This window comes from Malus domestica, chromosome 09 (assembly GCF_042453785.1).
Source record: "Malus domestica chromosome 09, GDT2T_hap1".
In the NCBI taxonomy this organism is placed as follows: Eukaryota; Viridiplantae; Streptophyta; class Magnoliopsida; order Rosales; family Rosaceae; genus Malus; species Malus domestica.
This window is the reverse complement of record NC_091669.1, coordinates 2,710,496-2,731,925: the sequence shown is the minus strand read 5'-3', so window position 1 is coordinate 2,731,925 and position 21,430 is coordinate 2,710,496. Positions and strand designations below refer to the sequence as shown.

General features: G+C 45.5%; 1 protein-coding gene and 1 long non-coding RNA gene across 2 annotated transcripts; both read right to left on the bottom strand.

Moving 5' to 3' along the window:
• Nucleotides 1–12,185: 12,185 nt before the first annotated feature.
• On the bottom strand, nucleotides 12,186–14,167 carry LOC103442314 (AAA-ATPase At3g28580-like). The gene has a single exon (XM_008381095.4). The coding sequence runs from the start codon at nucleotides 13,887–13,889 to the stop codon at nucleotides 12,321–12,323; it is 1,569 nt and encodes a 522-aa protein (XP_008379317.2). The 5' UTR covers nucleotides 13,890–14,167; the 3' UTR covers nucleotides 12,186–12,320.
• A 4,963-nt stretch (nucleotides 14,168–19,130) lies between these two features.
• On the bottom strand, nucleotides 19,131–19,591 carry LOC139188264 (uncharacterized). The gene is made up of 2 exons (XR_011571597.1): nucleotides 19,453–19,591; nucleotides 19,131–19,277 (listed from the first exon to the last, which is right to left on the bottom strand). It is a non-coding gene; the product is annotated as an uncharacterized lncRNA (long non-coding RNA).
• Nucleotides 19,592–21,430: the final 1,839 nt, after the last annotated feature.

Genomic DNA, 21,430 nt, shown 5'->3' with positions numbered 1-21,430 from the left:
CACCGATCGGGAGGAACGTAGGGCCACGGTTTCATCTACTATGGAACGACTGCTGGCCCATTGGTATACTATATCTCAACAACCAAATTCGGGCGTTAACCTCGTCGAGTTCCTTGCCGAAGGAAATAATGGTCCTGTCTTATCCCTTGACAAAGTTCGAACCGCCCCGGCCGAGCTCGAAGATCATCAGCCCCAAGTTAAGGACCCCCTGGAAGAGATTAACGTTGGGACGGCTGACGACCCACGACCTTTGTTTATTAGTGCATTACTTCCCCAACAAATGAAGGACGAACTTTGTGCCTTGCTTACAGAGTTCAAAGATTGTTTTGCTTGGAGCTACCATGAAATGCCCGGCTTAGATCGCACTCTTGTCGAGCATGAATTACGTATTAAGCCCGGATGTAAACCTTTTCGGCAACCACCTCATCGATTCTCGACCGAAGTGCAACTCGGTATCAAGGATGAACTGGTTCGACTTTTGAAAGCCGGGTTCATTCGGACAGCTCTTTATATGTGGAATGGTTGGCGAATATCGTTCCTGTCTTAAAGAAGAATGGTGCACTGCGCATCTGCATCGATTTCAGAAATCTGAATCTGGCAACTCCCAAAGATGAGTATACAATGCCGATTTCAGATCTATTAATCGATGCCGCGGTGAATCATGCGATCTTATCCTTTATGGATGGACATGCCGGGTACAACCAAATTTTCATTGCTGAAGCCGATGTGCACAAAACTGCTTTCCGCTGCCTGGGGACACTCGGCACTTACGAATGGGTTGTTATGCAATTCGGCCTCAAAAATGCCGGCGCCACATACCAACGGGCAATGAACACCATATTTCATGACTTAATTGGAACCATCGTCGAAGTCTATATTAACGATGTTGTAATTAAATCCAAACAACGGCGGACTCATGTGGATGATCTCCGACAAGCTTTCCTTCATATGCTCCAACACAATCTCAAAATGAATCTTGCCAAATGTGCATTCGGTGTGTCAGCCGGTAATTTTCTCGGTTTCCTGGTACATCACCGTGGGATTGAAGTGGACGAAAATAAAGCACGTGCAATCATCAGTGCTCCACCCCCGACTACGAAGAAACAGTTGCAGTCCTTACCCGGCAAGATAAATTTTCTCAGCCGATTTATCGCTAACTCGGCAGGGAAAATGAAAGCGTTTTCAACGCTTTTGAAACTTAAGGACTCGGATACATTTACATGGACGAACGAGCATAAAGCGGCGTTTACACAAATCAAAGTCTCCCTCACGACACCACATTTCCTTGTTCCACCTCGGCACGGTAAACCCCTCAAACTATATATCTCGGCGGCTGAAGAGTCCATCGGCTGCCTCCTTGCCCAAGACAATGATGTCGGGCGAGAGCAGGCTATTTTTTACCTCAGTCGAAATCTTAATCCACCGGAGATCAATTATTCCGCCGTTGAGAAGCTCTGTCTTGCCGTGTTCTTCGCCGCCTCCAAGCTCCAACATTACATGCTTCCGTCGGTCACACAAGTCATTACCCAGACCGACGTTATCCGGTACATGTTTACCCGGCCAATCGTAAAAGGGAGAATTGGGAAGTGGACGATGGCGTTGTCCGAATTTAGCCTGCAATACGTGCCCCAGAAAGCTGTCAAAGGCCAAGCATTGGCCGATTTCCTTGCTCACCACCCCTCCCCCTACGGTTTTGGGGACACTGATGTCGAAATCGGCATGGTTGAAACACGCGACAACTATTGGACGATGTATTTTGACGGGTCCAGTACTTCATCCTCGACCGGCGTTGGAGTTGTCATTCAATCTCCTAATCACGATCGTTGATATTTTTTGCTTAAGTTGGATTTTGACTACACCAATAATCAGGCCGAATATGAAGGCCTAATCATCGGCCTTGGCCTCCTTCATGACTTGCGGGCCACCCGTGCCCTCGTCCTCGGCGACTCTGAGCTTGTGATTAACCAACTTAATGGGTCTTTCCGCTGCATGAGTTGTACCCTGGCACCCTACCACATGGTTGCCAGCTATTTGGCCGAGTCCTTCGACGGTATTACGTTCGAACATATTTCCCGGATCCATAATACCGACGCGGACGAGTTGGCTCAAATTGCCTCTGGTGCACAACTCCTGGGGGGTAAGCTAGGCCGGGAAATACCGGTGTTACGACAACTATACCCAGCCTTGGTCAACCAGCAAATCCTCCGGCGCAACGATGTAATACGCACTCGGGTCATGTCTTTACCTTCATTGCTAGACCGACAAGATACTATAGAGGTTTGTACCGTCGAGGCAACACCAAATGATTGGAGAAAACCCATTATGCAATACCTTGACAATCCCGATGGAAAACATAGTCGCAAGACACGAGTCCACGCCACGAACTATGTCACGTACCAAAACGAGTTATACCGAAAAGGGGAGGATGGATTGCTACTGCTATGCCTCAGCCCCCAAAAGGGTGCTCGGGCGATCACAGAAGTCCATGAAGGGGTTTGCGGAGCTCATCAATCCGGACGAAAAATGTGATGGCTACTTCGACGACACGGTTACTTTTGGCAAAGAATACTAAAGGATTGTATCGAGTTTACACGAGGATGCGTACAGTGCCAAATCCACGGACCTATACAAAGGGTCCCGGCCGAATCATTGCATTTGGTCATCAAACCATAGTCGTTTAGAGGATGGGCCATGGACGTAATCAGCAAAATCACGCCATCCTCCGGAGCTGCCAAGCATGCATGGATAATAGTCGCAACCGATTACTTTACTAAGTGGGTCGAAGCAAAATCATATGCCGAGCTAACGTTTAAAGAAGTTTGCGATTTTGTGGAGGAACACATTGTGACCAGATTTGGCGTACCAGAAACGATCATAACTGACAATGGAACAATCTTCACAGCCGAAAGGTTTAAAGAGTATATGGCAAATTTAAAAATTCAGCTCGAACAATCTACACCGTATTATCCACAAGCGAATGGGCAGGCCGAGGCAAGTAATAAAGTGTTGATCGGCATCCTCGAAAAAATAATAAAAGAAAGACTCGGCATGTGGCATTTGAAGTTGAACGAGGCATTATGGGCATATCGAACATCGCCCCGATCGGCGACTGCGACAACCCCGTATGCATTAACCTACGGACACGATGCAATGTTACCAGTCGAGTTAAGCATAAATTCGTTGCGATTAATTGAACAAAGTAGTTTGTTTAGCGCCGAATACAATCAGTCCATGAGACAGGAATTAGAAGATTTGGAAGAAGCACTGGTGCGTGAATTTCTTGACACACAAATTAAACCCTCTTTTTGACAATTGTAGTATAGATGTAAGTAGGGTATCGTTCTAGGCCGGGGATTAGGAGGGATTGCTAATCTATTCTAAATTAATTTAAAAATATTAAACAAGACTCAAGGACACAAAACTAGGCTAAAAACTCTAATAACTCGAAACACACTTAGGATGACTCAAAATAATGAAAATAATCAAATTAAACACTAGGACTGAAATGGACGGAAATCGAATTGAAAGACTAACAATAATGAAAACTAACTAAATAATATAATTTAATAATGGATGGGTGTTTGGTTTTGATGAAAAATAAATTAAACTTAATTAAATTACAGAATTGACAAAAACATGAAATTAAGGTGAAATGATAAATGACGGACTAGCTAGAGGGTTCTTCTCCACACATGACACATATGCAACCTAAATTGATTTTCAGTTGTTCCTTCAATAAATTGTGAATCTCAATACTCCAGATTAACCGTGAACAGCACTTTTTTAATCTTCAAGTTTTCCTTAAGTTATTGAATTGGACGGAAAAACACATACAACAATTCAAAACATTCTTCAAAAGTCCCCTACGTGAAAAGCACAATAGCGATACAATCAAAGATCATTAAACTTTGTGAAAACTATAAGCATTGACGAGGCATTCGTAACTATGAAAAGCATGATACTCTTGCCAAGAATTTACTTAACGTGATTGTGACTAGCAACCTTTACTACTTGTGAAAATAAGTTCATAACGATTAGGTGAAATTCACTTATATTCTAGCATCAAATTCATGCATGTAAATTAAGCGTGCACTCTCAACCAACATACACAAATCAGTTTTTATACGAACGGATAAGTAAATTGAAATCACAACTTATGAAATCACAACCGAAGGTAATCAATTCATATTACAGATATAATCATGGCTTTGAATTAACCTCTAGCCAAAATCAATTTATTTACACATTATTAAAAATAGAAATAAAATAGAAGTTTTAGAAAGATTTAACCGAGAGAGAGAAGGCTTGCAGCTTCTGTCCACCTGACGTTGTCTCTGTCCTCCTCCCATCCGCGCTACTCTCTCCTCCCGTCCGCGCAAGCTTTCTGTTTTTCAAGGCTGCAAGGGCAGCTTTTTCTTCTCTGACCCTCTCTTGGCTGTCCCGTATCTATTCCTCTGCCCTGCCTTCCAATCCCGTGCCTGCTGTCCTTTCCCACGCTGGTTCTCAAAACTCCCCTATGACTTCTTCTCGCTGACCCCGTGCTGCCAAAGGCAGCTCCCTCTCTCGTCAGTCACCTCTATCCCCCCGCGTCTCCCACTGCTCTCTCGTCTAACCTCTCTGACCTCCCTCTATTTTCTTTCTATTTTCTGTCCCTCACGCTGCCCAAAGGCAGCTTTCTGCTCTCCAATTCCTGTTCCGTGTGCTTTTCTTCACACGCTGCCAAGGCAGCCCTCTCTCCTTTGCTCTCTCCACTCTCACGCTGCCCAAAAGGGCAGCTCCCTGTGCTCACCCTGTCCCTTGCGTCTCTGCGAGCTGCCCAAAGGCAGCTCCCCCTTTTTCTTCTCGTTTCTCCCCCAAGACCGCCCCCTTATATCTCCTGCTTCTGACAGTCTCCCCGCGCTGGCACTGAAGCTTTGCTGCTTCTCTCTGACCTCGCTGCCCTCTCGTGTTCTCTCCAGCTGCAAAGGCAGCTTTTGGTTCTTTTTTTTATTCCTTTCTTCACCCTCCCACGATGTAAACCAGCTGTTCCGTCTGTTGCCTTAAACAAAAGGCAATGATTTCTTTTCAAAGCCCCCAAGGCCACCAGTGGAAACCCCATCATTGATGTCCCCCGTGCTCTCCACTTTCTTCTCTAATTTCTTTGCTATTTTCTGCAAATTAAGTGGAATCCCCACTTTTCTGGCAAAGCCACGCACCTTTATTTTCATTTAGTTTCTAGCAGCCTCACGTAGCAGAAAAATAAGTTCTTTTAATCATGTTACTCCTACAAACACAAAATATCAAAAGTATCATAAATACTTAAAGCTTCCAACTAAATTAGACAAGAGAAGACATATAAAAGGATGAAATATAAAGTTTAAATATTGGTTTATCATTTAGCGTCACAATGGATTAGCAATATTGTAATTTAAATTTGCTTTTGACGAATTTATTACATAAAATTTAACTTGTTCTATTTTTATTTTCTTTGCATAACAAATCCTATAAACACAAAAATAACGTAAATAACTAAAAAATATAAGGAACTAACTAAGAAAAGACGGGTAAATTTGAAGTAAAAATATATATAAATATGATCCGATCAAGCACGACTTGACGCTTATAACTTACTGGTGGCACAAAAACGTATTGCCGAGCGAGCCTATAATCAAAAGGTGCGTCAGAAAACATTCGGCGAGGGTGAATTGGTTTGGCAAACGGTGTTACCCGTAGGACTAAAAGACCCTAGGTTCGGCAAGTGGTCGCCAAATTGGGAGGGGCCGTTCGTTGTGCATAAAGTATACGGAAAAGGTGCGTATCATCTCAAAGACCAAACCGGTGTAGTGCATAGATTACCAATCAATGGGAAGTTTTTAAAGAAATACTATCCGGTCATATGGGAAATGCAGGAATAGAAAACCAATTCATTAAGATTGATAAGCATGTACAAAATGAGTAAGTCGATCGGTTTACATTCAAGTACATTCAAGGTGAAGAGGGTAGAAGAGTGCCGAGCAGGGCCTTCAACTCCAACCATCGCACCTCACCCATGATAACCTCGACTTGCCGGTTCCTCTTATCCAGCTTCAACCGCTCGACCCGTTTTGTGTTCGCCGCATACTCGGTTAGGCAATCTTTTCCGCCCGACTCGAAGTCCTTAGCAAGCTTGGAGGCAATGGCCGACCTACGTTTCGCTAGTTCGGCCATTTGACGGTCAAGCTCAGCCAATGCTTCTCCTTTTACCTTTAAAGCGTCAATTTTTGGACGGAGAGTGTCTTGGACGGCCGTGGCAGCTTGCAAGTCTTGTTCATCCTTTAGAGCGGTTTGGAAGATACTAAATGTCTCTCGAACCCGCTCCAAGGTAGACGATGCTCGAACGATAGCATCTCCGCTCAAACGACCGTCAGCTCCGAGGTCGTTCAGACATGTGCCGAGCAAATCAAGACCGTTGCGCTCGAGTACTTGCGACGCCGAAAGCGACAAGACTTCTCGCAACTGAGTTAGAGTAGTTGAATCGGCAGCTTCAGTCGCGGCGGCCGAAGAACCAGACCCTACAGTTGTGCTGGAGATGAGGGCTTTGAATTCGACCTCCCACGAAGCCTGCACACACAAATCAGGTTAAGCTCAAAAGAAGTCATGAAAAGGATAGCAAGAAGGTTTCATTTTTTTTAACCTGCCGAGAGGAGACCTCGGCCATGTCTCCAGGATCGTTGCTCGAACCTAAAGAACTCAATGGCCGAGCCCAGTGTCTTAGACTGCTTCTCAGTTCACGCGGCCGATGGAGGTAATCTACGTTCGATGGCCACTGAGGCGGCCAAGAAATATAGATAACACCCTTCGGCGCATAGAATTTTCGATGAAAATAGTGTATAGGCACCTGACATTTAGTATTTTCCTCGTTTAGAATTCTAAAGCAGAAAAGTTATCAAGGAGATACGGTGGAAGGTACTTACGAAGGCCGAAGTGGCTTCCTGGGAAGGAATATTGAGGTCCTGGTCCTGAGGATGAACGGGCGTTTCCGCCGTCGCCTCTGGCTCCTCGGCAGGTCGCTTGCCACAGGCGGCCATGGAAGGGCCGATCGAGACAGCCACTTCGAATGCAGGATTGAGGTCCTGGTCCTGCGGAGGAGCACGCGTTTCCGCCACCATTGTTGGCTCTCCGACCGGTCGTTTGCCACGGTCGACCGTGGAATGACCGACTGGAACGGCCGCCTTGGACGCAGGTAGAGGTCGACGGTGGGGATGAGGGCGACTCGCCAATGGAATTTCATCGCTCCCCTCGCTCTCTTCCAGGATGAAAATCGAAGGTTTTGGATGTACGAGGGAAGTCCCCTCGGTCGCAGGGACTGCCTTTTCTAGGACAGGCGCAGTCTCGACCGATGGAGCTACAACGGGTGCCCCGACCTCAGAAACAGGCCGGGCTTGGACTGTTTCTGCGATCGGAGTTGGCTGTTTCTCGACCAAGGTTTGGCCGACGGTGGGAGAAGAAGAAACACCGGGAGTCATCTCCGTAGTATGACTGGAGATAACGTGGATCTCCCATGCTCCTTTCTTTGCCAGCTTTTTAACCCGCTTGGCAGGCGGTGGAGGTTCGATGACCGGCTCGGCCTCTTGACGAGGCCGTTTGCGCAGCACAGCAGTTTTGGCCCTCTTAGCAATGACCGATTTCTTCTCGGCCGCAGTTGCAGCGACCACCTCCACCTTTCTCAACGACCGACTACCTGAGAAAGTAAAAGCAAATCAGCAAGGCAAATTAACAAAAAAAAAAACAAAACAAAAAAACAAAAAATTACCTTGAGCTTGGGGGGCCGAGGCCTTCTTAGGCCGGTCACCAAAGAGTTTGTTCAACACACCTTCGACCAGAGCCCCAAAGAACTCATGGGTATACTGTTCCCACCAATCGCCGAAGGTGTCAGTGCAGAGGGTTTCAGGGGTGGCCGGTCGAAGGTGGAAACTTTGGCATTGCTCTTGGAACTCCCTCTTGGCGATGGTGCATTCCTTTTCCGATGAGCCCAGTTCGCGCCCACGGCTTAAGACGGTGCGGGAGGAAAGAATGGGGACCGGGCAGCCTTGGAGGTAGCCGAGCTGTCGAGCAAGGAAGTTAGGATGGTACACTTCCCAACCCGCTCGTTTCCCATCACAGCCGAGATGAAGGTCGCGAGTGAGCACGAACGACCCCCATGACTAACGAAGGTCGGCATCTTCGTCCGCGCCCCACATGGATATGGGTAGCCTGATGGAGGAATGATAGTCTCGACGACGACATATCAGGAATTCGTCGTTGAAAAGGTCATTAAGGGTGAAAAAGTACTTAAATACATCTTCGGCTTGGTGAGGGGGTATCGGTCGGGAGGCCAGCTGAGGTCCGAGCGCTTCCATTGGTGAGAAATCAGCGATGGCCGGTCGAAGGGAGGCGAAGTAAACTTGCAGCCAGAGTTGGAAGACCCAGAGGGGACCATTCTGGTGTGGGTCGATCTTGTGAAGGGTCGTCTCGGCCAGGCAGCGGAGGAGATGGGTAAGAATGTTGTAGCTAAGTGACAGGACGTGACCACTAGCCAGGGCCTCGACTACCGGCATGTTCTCGACCAAGCATTTGTTCGACTTGGTACAACAAATGTACTTGTTGTACCAATAGAAGAGGAAAGCTTCATGTTCCCCTTCTCGCAGGGCCTCTTCTCCTCGGCCGGAGAAATGGAGATAGAGGGTGTTGTAATTGAAGAAGTTCTTGTGGAGTTTCTGAACGTCTTCTTTCGACGGGATTTGACCCTCACGGCTCAATGTCTCAAAAGCCCGTCGATCAAAAAGCGTCTTCAGGTCAAGATTCGACGAGTACCCGGAGAGGGCCGCATCGATGGGGATTCCAGTTGCCGAGGTGCCCAAGATGGTGGTGACATCAAGAATGGTGGGGCCGATAGGACCAAGGGGGAGAACCATGGTGTTGGTGGCCGAACACCAGAAGCACAGGGCGGCTAGGAGAAGCTCCTTGTCGAAAACGACATCCATAGATGAGAGGAGGATGGCGTCGTAGATGCCGATGGCCTTCCATTGCTCGCCGAAGAGCTTTTCCATTCGAACAACCCAGGCTGCCCAGGTTGTGGTGGTCGAAGGCCAGGAGCCTTGAGGTTTCGCCGCATCCCATCTCGACCATTCAAACCCTTGGAGCAAGGGTGATAGGCAATGCTCCTGGAGAAGTCCAGTAATGGCTGACGGTACTGCCGCTTTGAAAAGAGGACCCAAGATTTGGTGAGAAGTGCTCATGTCACTTTCAAACCGTATGGTTTTGATTGAGCTTCGATCAAGAATCTTCTGACACTGATCACATTCCTTGGAAAGCTTAGAGATGAAGGAGGCCATTGTAGGAGGTTTAAAAGGTACGGTGAAAAAGGGGTTTTTCTGGGTTGGGGGATTTGGAGACGAAGACTTGGAAAAAGAACTGCGCTGGAGAACAAGGGCAAGAAATTTCAGAGAGATTTTGAAAGCGTAAAGTATGAATGAGGGATTCTCAGTATTTATAGGATTTTGGAAGGAAGGGCAATCGTTCGAATTTCAAAACAAAGGGCAAAATCGACCGAAGGAATCGCTAATCATGATGAACATTTAGGAAATGCAGTTGAGAAGACCGAGGGTCTTAGGTTTTGGGGGCGCACGATTGCGTGTGATGGCGAGATTAATGGCGAAAGACGTTTCGACGTCTACACGATGACAAGCGGCTCACGGATTGAGGTAGAGTGGCTAGGTTCAACCATAAGGTCATGATGGCACGACGGTTCAGGTAGCCGCATGCCTTAGACATCATTATTGGGGATTGGTCGTGTTAGAAGACGCCACGTGGCGAGTTGGTTAGCAGGATCAAGATCGTGCAATCGTGCTCAATAAATGCGCCTTAGAAATAGAACACTAGGGTTCTGAGGATTACATTCGCTTCTTGAAGGCCAAACCTCGGCCAACAAATTCAGGCCGAGGACCTCAGAAGCGAGAGGGCAATGTTTGGGCCCAAAATAATAGTTTGGGCCGAGTATAGAATCATTCTCGGCCCAGAAGGCCTTGCGACAAGAATACCATGGATCGTTTAGTATGTGGGCCTCCAAACCTAGGTCGGCTAGGTCATAACGCAAGAAGTCGAGTCCTAATGCAATGAGAAGTCTCGGCAGGACCCGGAAGCGAATCCGGCTCGGTTAAGGACTAGGTTCACAATCCTAGTGAAAGTAGGACTGGTCGAGTTGGTGCTGATCAGGAGAAGAAGACTTAGTCCGAGTAGGTTTTTAACTCGACCTTGGGGGGAGCCGTTGCTATAAATAGAAGAGGTTGCGCATCATTCAAAGCCCCCTGCAAATCAATACAAAACTGCCCTGCGCAAACTCAACAACTTGAGATTTTTCTTTCTTTTTCGCTGACACATCTTCCGTTGGCATCAACAGCACTGTGAAAGCAACCGGCGATATCTTAAGTCGGCATAGATAGCTCTGTCACCGTAGAATCAGTCGATCTCGCAGTATCTTCCGTTGGCATCAACAACACTGCGGCGAGAACGGTTGATTACCTATCCAAGTCTCGGTCAAGGAGGATTTTCGGATCCTTATTGATTGAGGTCATCTCATTAGCCTTCTCGGCGAAGTGAGGTGTTACGATATATCGAGCTCGGCACTTTGCTTGCCGAGTTATTTTATGATTGGATATTCTCAAGTGGGATTTAGAGTTCGGCATTCGGACGGCCGAACCACGTTCACCATTAAAACTTATATTTGCTTTGAGTATTTGTGCCCTTACACTCTGGTGTCGATTCGGCGTGAGTTTACTCTGACGAATAACATCACTGTGACTGAATCCGACGACGACGACTCGTGAACTTCGTAAGAATAGTAACCTTGTCTTCAGGTTCGAGAGCCCAAGAGGCCGAGACGTGTTCCTTTCTCGGCCGCAATCGCAAGACGCAGAAGTCAGCCGCGCGCCCAACGCAACATCAACAAAATTTACTCCTCGGCCGAGCTCGGCCGACGAGTTGGCACGCCCCGCATTCACCGAAGGACGTAGTTAGCTTATAGATTACTCGGCCTGCGCGCCACATAGGCTTGGTAGTTTCTAGGGTCAACATTTACCAAAGCTCAAACTAGCCCTAGTTCATACAATGGTCCAGTCATAATAAATTAGTAATAAATTTGTCGTTTAAAATATTCTAGCTTTAAGACCTTCAACTTGTAAAGAAGAATACTACTAGACAGTCTAGACCGTATTACTAAATAACATATTACCGGACCTTAATCCCAATAGTCAAAGGTTAATTTACCAAAACTTGTTAATCAAGTGACAAGAGTAATTAACCACATACGTTTCAAGAAGAAAATAAAAATAACCTAAACAACGAAGGACAACAAAAGACATATAAATTAACAAAAGCAAGAGACACTGAAGACAACATAACCCAACAAGTGGGATCAGTGCGTACAGTAGAACATATATCCTTTGTTTTTTCCACCCAATAATTGATATTAGAAGAAGATAAAAATGTCGAACGGGCTGTAGCACAGCCAGTCCTGTGGCTCTCTATGTCCCTGGGTTTTGGTTCATCCGTTGGCCGGTGAATACGCAAACGGTCACCGCCCGTCGTCTATTCCGTTGCTCTATAAAGTCGAACGGTGATACAAAATAGTGACTACTTAGAGTGGATGCATTATTTTTTTCCAAACCTCTTGAAGGTTTAGGTTTTTTTTGTCATGACTAATGAATGGTGGAAAAAAATAAGGGGCATTGGTTCATTCCTTTGGCTGGTGAATAAGTACTTAGAGCAGATGTGTGTTTTTTAATCCCGAGTTTGAATCTCCTTTTCTCTAATTTTAAAGACTAGTTTTAAGAAATTTCAGATGGGTGCTGCTCTTCTACTGCTGATTCCGTTTGACAAGGTTGCATTTTGACAGGTTGGTCCAAAGTGCACAGAAAGAAAGAAATTTCAGATGGGAGCTGCTCTTCTACTGTTGACTCTGTTTGACAGGTTGGTCCAAGGTGCACAGAAAACAAAAAATTAGTTAAGTGACTAATAAGAGAGCAAGTCACTCCATACTTTTCATTCTTTCACCTTCACAAGGGGATGAAGAATGTCAAGCTCTTGACATCCGAGCCTCCAATTAATTTGGCCGAACCATGCAAATACGCGTGTTCTTTGAATAATTGTCGGATTTTGTTGTCTTAATCATAGCGATTCGTTTACTCTAATTGATAAAGCTTCATCAATTGAGAATGTACATGATAAGTACAGCCTTAAAACTTCTAAGAAACTTTAATAAATAGTAATGAAATTAATGGAAGACATAAAAAAAAAACTTCAAATTACTAATCTTTTCGTTTAGATTAGATTATTAATGGGGTGACACCATTTTCCTTAACTTTTTCAGCTAATGTTCCATTACATTTCACTTCCTCTTTGGTAGATTCATCTTTCTTCTCCTTTTCTTCTTTCTCCGCCTTCAATTTCCCTTCTTCCTCCGCCTTCAGTTTCGCTTCTTCCTCCGCCTTCTGTTTTGCTTCCTCCTCCGCCTTCACTCTCGCCGCCTCCTTGGCAGCCTCGAGCGCTTCAATCAAGTTCTTCAAACACGACTCAGCATCCTCGACATCAGATTTTGGCATCAGATTCTCCGCAACATCGGCAGGTGTCATGTCGGTCTCTCCCAACAAGCGCTCAATGGTTCCAAACAACTCGTGCGTTTCCAAATCCAAATAATTCCTAGCAAGAACTTTGAACGCCTCGTAGCAGCAGTAGGACAGTTTTATGTGCTTGTCCATCCTTCCTCTTCTAATCAGAGCAGGATCAAGTTTATCCACATAATTAGTCGTGAACACGATCAGTCTCTCCCCTCCACACGCAGACCAAATGCCATCGATAAAATTCAGCAGCCCCGAAAGAGTCACCTTGCTAGTTGTGTTCTCTTCTTCTTCCTTCTTTTTCAGAATTTGATCCTTTTCATCACCATCTTTGGCCTCCTCTACTTTCTTATTCTTTCGCTGCCCGGTAAGATCAAGGGAGCAATCAATGTCCTCGATCACAATAATCGCCTTACCGGATATGTCAATCAGCAGCTTTCTCAGCTCGGTGTTGTCCTTAACCGCGGTCAGCTCTAGATCATAGACATCATAATTCATTAAGTTCGATATGGCGGAGATCATGGTGGACTTCCCTGTCCCCGGTGGCCCGTAAAGGAGGTAACCCCTCTTCCAAGCCTTCCCGATTTTCTTATAGTAGTCCTTCCCTTTTCCGAACTTCAAAAGATCGTTAATTATCGACTGTTTCTCCTTCGGATCCATCGCCAATGTCTCAAACGTCGCCGGATGCTCAAACACCACATGGCTCCACTTCGTACCCTTTCCGGTGTTGTTAATGTAGAGCTTCCGCTGCCTGTTCTTAACCGCAATCGCCTTCCCCTCCTGCCTCACATGGTCAAGATACGACCCCATGACAACGTCCCTATGCCGGCGGTGGAACGTCAGCTTGTACATCTTCCTGTCATCGTACTCGGGAAAGAACGAAAAGGATGTCTTTTTCGACGCGCTCTTTTTGGACGCCCACCAGAGCTTGATGCCCTCGAACTCGTCGGTGACCTCCTCGTTGTCGTCCATGCCTAGAACCAAAGCCTTGCTTCCTTTAACCTCATGAGCCTTGAGGCGCTTCGCTCTCGTCGAGGATTTCGCGCTGAGGTAGCTCTGGATGGCGGAGTAGACCTCGCTCCGCCGGTGAAAGTCGCTGTCGTATTCGTCGAAGGTGATTTGGATGTAGGGGTAGACATAGGCTACTAATTTCTGACCGTATTTTTCAAGGATATCACCGAGATTGTCTGGGAAGAATTGCTTGAACATGGCATAAGCAAACATCATGCTCGCCATCACCGAGCCGAGCTGCCCCCACATTTCCCCCATCTTTGCCATCGGGGAACGGAGAAATCACGTGACAGTCCGACAGTAACAGTATTCTCAAGAAGAAATTCAACAATTACGCTGTAATTCTCTCTGATAGAGGTTTGAAAATGGAGGCGAAGTTATATAGACACAGGACTGCCTCCAGAGTAGTGTGACCAACTAACTAGATGCTCTGATCAACTCAACTTCCTGGCAGCTTCCATTTGGCCACCTTTGATTTCTATGAATTTCGCTTTGTCCATCTACCAAGTTTGACCGAATATTGTGCATGTTCGCATACATGGAATTGAAATGACCAAGATTATAAGATATTTTTTTTAAATATTAGTATTTAAACGAATACTTCACGTATTATATAAAATATATAGTAAAACATTAAAAAATATATTATTTTTAACACGGGGGATCGATTTAACTTAGGTCACGAGGTAATCGATATGAATATGAAACAGAAAGCGGTTTTCTCGTTAAATTATTTACTTACGGTCATGAATTGAAGTAAAATTAGTTTGGCTACTGGAATACTTTTGTATACGATAACATTTACTACTCAATTTTCAAGGAATTGTTTTTGGTCTTTGAGCATGGAGCATTTGATCATGACTTGTTTAGAGGTACTTTTAAAATTATTGAAAAAACGTTGTTAGATGATGTTTGTACCATACTTGACCAATCCCGAAACTACCGAGCACCGGCCAACGCTATACTGTCAAGGACCCAGAAGAGTTCCCCTCCGACCAGGAGGCCAATCACTACTCGACACGTGTCAAGATTAGAAGCCAATCAGAGCGCAGCACGTGTCGACATCAAGAACCAATCATAACATGACACATGTCAATGTGACAAAGCTACAAGTTTTTCTATAAATAGGGGTCATTCCCCCACAATATTGCCTAATGACATTTGTGTTAAATCATTCACAAGAACTCACTAAATTGAGAGCTTGATCCTTTGTACTTGTGTAAGCCCTTCACTACTAATAAGAACTCCTCTACTCCGTGGACGTAGCCAATCTGGGTGAACCACGTACATCCTGTGTTTGCTTCTCTGTCTCTATTCATTTACGTACTTATCCTCACTAGTGACCGAAGCAACCAAGCGAAGGTCACAAAACCTGACACTTTCTGTTGTACCAAAGTCTTCGCTGATTTTGTGCATCAACATTTGGCGCCGTCTGTGGGAAACGACACTTATTCCTACTCTCTTCAGCTGTGTCAAGCTGGTTTCTATCATTCGTACACTTTCTTTTGATCAGGCATCCCTCTCCAGCATGGGAAGCGAAGGAAGCCACAGCACACAGAATGACACCCCCCTTGCACATAGTGCGAAACAACGAAAGAAGGAAGGAAAACGAGTTCTTCTTCAAGCTAAAGTCGATGAGTTGGAAGCTCAGAACAACAAGATAGCAATAAGGAATGAGGTCCTCCAGGAGCAATATGAGAAGCTCTTCGAGACACTCCACGAAGCTAGGCAAGCTCAGACACGCGAGCTTGTTGCCCCCGTGGAAGTCAACCATCAACTGGGTGCCCTCCAACATGGAGGGTCACATGCATTCGACATAGATATCCCTGATAGGGAACAGATTACCCCTCGACTTGATAATCAACATGAGGCTTCTCTTAACCCAGTTGCTTCGACCCGAACCATGAGAAGTGGAGGGAGACACCTCTTTGCTGAAGGGGCAGAAGGATCGAAAGCCGTCTTTCGCGATTGTCGGGATTTCCTGAAGCAACGTCGAGAGAATTCCATCCATATAAGCTCAAAGATTAATGACCCAAGGATTTCTGAGAGACTCGGTCCCCTGCCACGGCCCAAGCCGGCCACCAATTTGGGGAAGGGGCAACAAGTCCCAGAGAGACATGAGGGTACAGGGGACTCAGAGGTGTTCCGACAGACATACCCTGGAAGCCAGTACAGCGAGTCCAGGGAAAAATCACATGCCCTTGATCAAACCTTCCTAATTCCAAGAGGAGATGGAGATTTACGAAAGAAAGCTCCAGTGACACATAACTCCGCTCAGGACCCCTTTGTCCTACAACTTCTTGAGGAAGTAAACAAGTTGAAGGCTGAACGTCAGGCTGAAATACCTGACTGGAACCAACCCAGGCCTGGCCCTCTTACAAGGAGGATCCTCAACACCCCCCTTCAAGCAAAGACAAAGCAAAAGCTTGGCTTGCAACTTTATACTGGAAAAGAGAACCCGATTGAGCACCTTAACCTCTTTGAATCCACCATGGCATACCGGATGCACACCGACGAAGAGCGATGTCTTCTCTTCCCCTCCACCCTCTCTAGTGAAGCTCTAAATTGGTATTGTCGTCTTACACCTGAGACGGTAGACTCATTTGAGGAATTGAGGAAACTATTTGTTTCCCAACACATTTTCCAAACCGATCGCTTGCACTCTGCAGATGACTTGTACACTATCCGCCAGAAGCCAGACGAGTCATTACGTATGTATGTTGGCCGCTTCAGCCATGAATACTCCCGGTGTGCCGAGGCAGACGACAAGACTGCCCTCAAAGCCTTCACGGCAGGCCTACGTGATTGTTTCTTTAAATACATGATCAATGCCAATACTTGGAAGACTTACTCTGAGGTGATGGCGCAGGCTTATAACCATGCATCCGCCGAGGCAAAGACATATCAGGAGAAACCCCCTACAACCATCCTTTATCAACAAGTGGGAGGTGGAAGCCAGACTCACCTAAATGAGAAGACCTCGACTTTCCAAACAGCAGTGGCACCTCCCCATGCCTTGCATAATGCTTCACCGAATCAACAGACATATCAATTTCAAGGCAAGAGGAAGGATTTCCATCATCACCACTCTCCTTTCAGTAAAAAGAGTAAGGGACACTATCCCGATAACCAAGGGTATCGCCACAATAGCGCTCGCCCCCAGGCAGTCAATGCAGTGGGTCAAACCCGCGTCAAGGGTATCGCCACAATAGCGAGGTTTTAGCCTGCCATACTTAAGGTGTCTTACGCCTGCCGAGGCGGAAATCGTCCTTCGGGAAATACATGAGGGAGTCTGTGGAGATCATGCTGGATCTCGGTCCCTAGCACACAAGACTTTTCGCCAATGATATTACTGGCCAACACTCCACCAGGATGCCATCAAAGTATCCCGCTCATGTGACAAATGTCAACGATATGCAACTATTCCTCATTCCCCTCCAGAGCCTCTTACTCCTATGATCAGCCCTTGGCCCTTCGCCCAGTGGGGACTTGATTTGATCGGCCCAATGCCGGCAGGGAAGGGCAAAGTCTGTTACGCAGTCGTTGCAGTGGACTACTTCACAAAGTGGGCCGAAGTAGAACCCTTGGCAACCATTACTGAGGCAAAGATAGAAGACTTCGTGTGGAAGAACATCCTTTGTAGATTCGGCATTCCCAATGCGATAGTCACTGACAATGGGCGACAGTTTGACAACAAGAAGTTCAGGTTGTTCTGCTCTAAGTTCAACATCAACTTATGCTTTGCCTCTCCAGCTCATCCCCAGTCTAATGGACAAGTTGAGGCCATCAACAAAATAATCAAGCGCACTTTGAAAACCAGCTTGGACAAAGCTAAAGGCTGTTGGCCAGAATTTGTACCCCAAGTTCTTTGGTCATATCGCACTTCATATCGGACTTCAACAGGAGAAACTTCATTCTCACTTGCCTTTGGCACAGAGGCGGTTGTCCCTGTTGAGCTCGAGCAAGCAACATTCCGAGTCCAGAACTACATTCAAAGTGAAAATGACAAACAACTCACCCTCAACTTGGATTTAGTCGAGGAACACAGAAACCAAGCTCACTTGAGGAATGTCGCCTACAAGCAGCGCATCTCCAACTATTATGACTCTAGGGTCAAGCCTCGTTCTTTCAAAATAGGAGACTGGGTCTTAAAGAAAAGATTACTCTGCGACAGAGTCCCGAGTGAAGGCACACTTAGTCCAAACTGGGATGGACCGTATGAAGTCATTGGCATCAGTCGCCCTGGCTCTTACACACTTAGAAGCTCTGATGGCAAGACCCTTGGCCATCCATGGAACGCTGATCACTTGAAGTACTACTACAAATAGACTCACGATGTACAAGTGTTGAGCTATAGCCGTTCGGCATCCTATGTAATGAAGGCCATTTGGCAATGAATTCAATAAAGAGGTAATTTAGCCAACTCAGCCCTCACTCTTTTACATTCATAGCAAGCGATGCCAGAACCCTTCTCAATCAGAAAGCAATCCGTCTTCCACAGTCACTACAAAACAAGCAAATGAAGACCGTGTCAAGCGCCAAAAAAAAAAAAAAAAAAAAAAACAGCTTCATCCAAAAAGCTTCACCCGAAAAGCTTCACCTCCAAAGCTTCACCCACAAAGCTTCACCTAAAAAGCTTCACCCAAAAAGCTTCACCCGAAAAGCTTCACCTCCAAAGCTTCACCCACAAAGCTTCACCTAAAAAGCTTCACCCACAAAGCTTCACCCAAAAAGCTTCACCCGAAAAGCTTCACCTCCAAAGCTTCACCCACAAAGCTTCACCTAAAAAGCTTCACCCAACAAGCTTCACCTCCAAAGCTTCACCCACAAAGCTTCACCTAAAAAGCTTCACCCACAAAGCTTCACCCAAAAAAAAAACTTCACCCGAAAAGCTTCACTTAAAAAAGCTTCACCTACAAAGCTTCACCTAAAAAATCTTCACCTAGAAAGCTCCCTCTACATACTTTCACCATCAAAGCTTCACCATCAAAGCTTCACCTAGAAAGCTTCATCTACAAAGCTTCACCATCAAAGCTTCACCTAGAAAGCTTCATCTACAAAGCTTCATCTACAAAGCTTCACCATCAAAGCTTCACCTAGAAAGCTTCAACACCAAAGCTTCACCTACAAAGCTTCAACACAAAACCTTGCTCCAAATAAACAAATTTTGTTCACAAAACCCAAGATGCCCTTGAACTTGTACAAAAACACTTGGGTAAACATAAACATTTTTTGTTTTACACCCACAAGGGCCCAAAATTTTCCTTCTTATTTATTCACTTATATATGTTCCCAAACATATTATAATAGATCCAACAACAAGCCAAAGTCCCAAGTTTCATAATGGACAAAAGTACAAGCAATTCATCAATAATGAAGGTGCTACAAAAATTGGAATCTGCCCCAAAATAGAAATCCAACCCAAGAGACTTTTTCTCTCTCTCCCTCTTCCGCCTCCTTTCATCTATCAAATTTCTGCAACCTCTGCTCTTCTCCAATGGAGCTGAATTTTGGACACCCTATATTTCTTGAGCATATGAACAACTTTCAAGAAGGAACCATTTCTGTTTGAGCGACGGAAATTAAAGTGTTGAAGCTCCAAACATGATAGTCGGCTTCTTGCAGATTTCGAAGCTGTTGTGATGTTTCGAAGATCTGGAAATATTTAACCGTTAGTTCATCCTGAATTTTTGATATGTTATGAAAGCGTCGATGAGGAACAACTTCAATGAAGAAAGCATACCGATCTGAACAAGAGAAAATGGAGTTTCGAAGCTCACAACAAATCTGACGGGTTGACAGAAAAATAATAACCAGTCATTCATCATACCTGGATTTCTGGAGTTATACTGCTCCGAGGGATCTCAAATTTGGATATGTTGTAGTTCACAAGCTGAGGAACAACTTCAATGAAGAAAGCATGCTGATCTGAGCAAGAGAAAATAGAGTTTCAAAGCTCACAACAAATCTGACGGATTAACAGAACATTGATGAACAGTTACTCATCATACTTGAATTTCTGAAGTTGTACTACTCCGATGGATCTCAAATTTGGATATGTTGTAGTTCACAAGATAAGGAAAAACTTTCATGAAGACGACTTTGCAATCTGAGCTATAGAGAAAGGTGTTATCTTGCATCCACTCAGGCTGATTAGTGGAAACGAAAAGCAATTCCACCAAAGAAAAGATGAAAAAGAGAGAAAAGCTACTAATTGCACTTGATCTTGTCTAGTCAATAGCATGCAGCATCAAACACACAAAAGTTGGAAATATTTTTAGATAAAGCATATACGAATGTGTGACATCGAAACAAGAATTCGTTACTTTGACAAATTAGTAACACGCGAGACACCTCATTCGGCAACTCTCTTCGCCTAAAGACTTGGGGGACTCCCACCATATGCTACTGCACCTTGATACTCGGCAGTCTCACAACCACTCAGTGACTTGGATTTTTCAAGTCTCCAACCGAGAAGTTTTCCTCACTCGGGAAATTAAGGGAACACTACCTCAAACTACATGCTTCACTCACAAAGCTTCAACAATACAGGTTTCAACAAAAGCAAAAATTCAAAGAACTTTATGAAGAAGGCTTTGGTGTATTTAACACAATATGTTGAAATGAAGCAAAGCTTATTTATTAATATTTTCGATAAGCCACAAATATGTACATATACATGAGTCAAAATAAACAAACAAAAGGGAGCCTTCACAAAGGTTGCTTAGGGGAAGTCTCAGCAGTCGGTAGAGCCCTAGAAAGAGAAAGCACCGGAGGGTGGTTATCCGGAGCCTCAGTACTTGACAAAACCCCAGAAGGAGGAGGCATTGGAGGTTCATCATTTGAAGCTTCATTACCAGGTACAGCCCCAGAGGACGAAGGCAATAAATGCCTTTGGAACAAACCCACAAACCGCTGATGATCAAGTAAAACCTTACCATCAGATTCCTTCATCTGGTCAAGCTTCCTCTTCATGTTTGTAGCATAGTCATGGGTGAGCCGGTGCAACTGCTTATTCTCATGCTTGAGCCCTCTAATCTCCTGTTTGAGACTCATCACTTCAGCAACCAATGATTCAACTTGGCGGGTTCTAGCAAATAGGCGTTGGGCCATATTAGACACAGAACTTGCACACTGAACACTAAGTGCCAGAGAGTCCTTAACAGCCAACTCATCAGACCGTTTGGAAAGTAGTCTATTATCTTTGGGAGTGAGAAGGTTCCTGGCCACCACTGCAGCGGTCATATCATTCTTCATCACAGAATCCCCAACGGTAAGAGGACCAGTAGGGGATATGAAGGATGGGCGCCATATGTTGTCTGGAGAAGGCGTGGCTGTCTCTTCTCCAAGGTTCAAGTCAAAACGACGGTCGGAGGGTCCAGACATTTTCAAATGTGTTGAAGAAGGAAGAGGTCAGACAAATCAAGATCTTAGAAGTGCAAGAAATGAGGTTCTACTGGTAGAGATTCAAGTGTGCTGTGGAACTTAATGCCAGCCTCTATAAAAATCTGCACTCGACGGAGCTTCAGAAATCGAAGAGGCGTTTGCTTTCTCAAAAGCTGGGCTGCTCAGAGACCACGAGGGCCGATCTCAGAAATCGAAGAGGCGTTTGCTTTCTCAAAAGCTGGGCTGCTCAGAGACCACGAGGGCCGATCTCAGAAATCGAAGAAGCACCTGCTTTTTCAGCCTCGTCAGCACCTGTCACATGCACACTCAGCTTTGCGGAAATTACGGGCAATCTGTCGAAGATTTCTGGTGAAGTAGAAAGCACGTGAATCTTACTGTTCAATCACCGCTCTCCATATGCA

Bases quoted from the DNA above. Each gene is read 5' to 3' on its own strand.
- LOC103442314 (XM_008381095.4), bottom strand. From the start codon at position 13,889: ATGGCAAAGATGGGGGAAATGTGGGGGCAGCTCGGCTCGGTGATGGCG.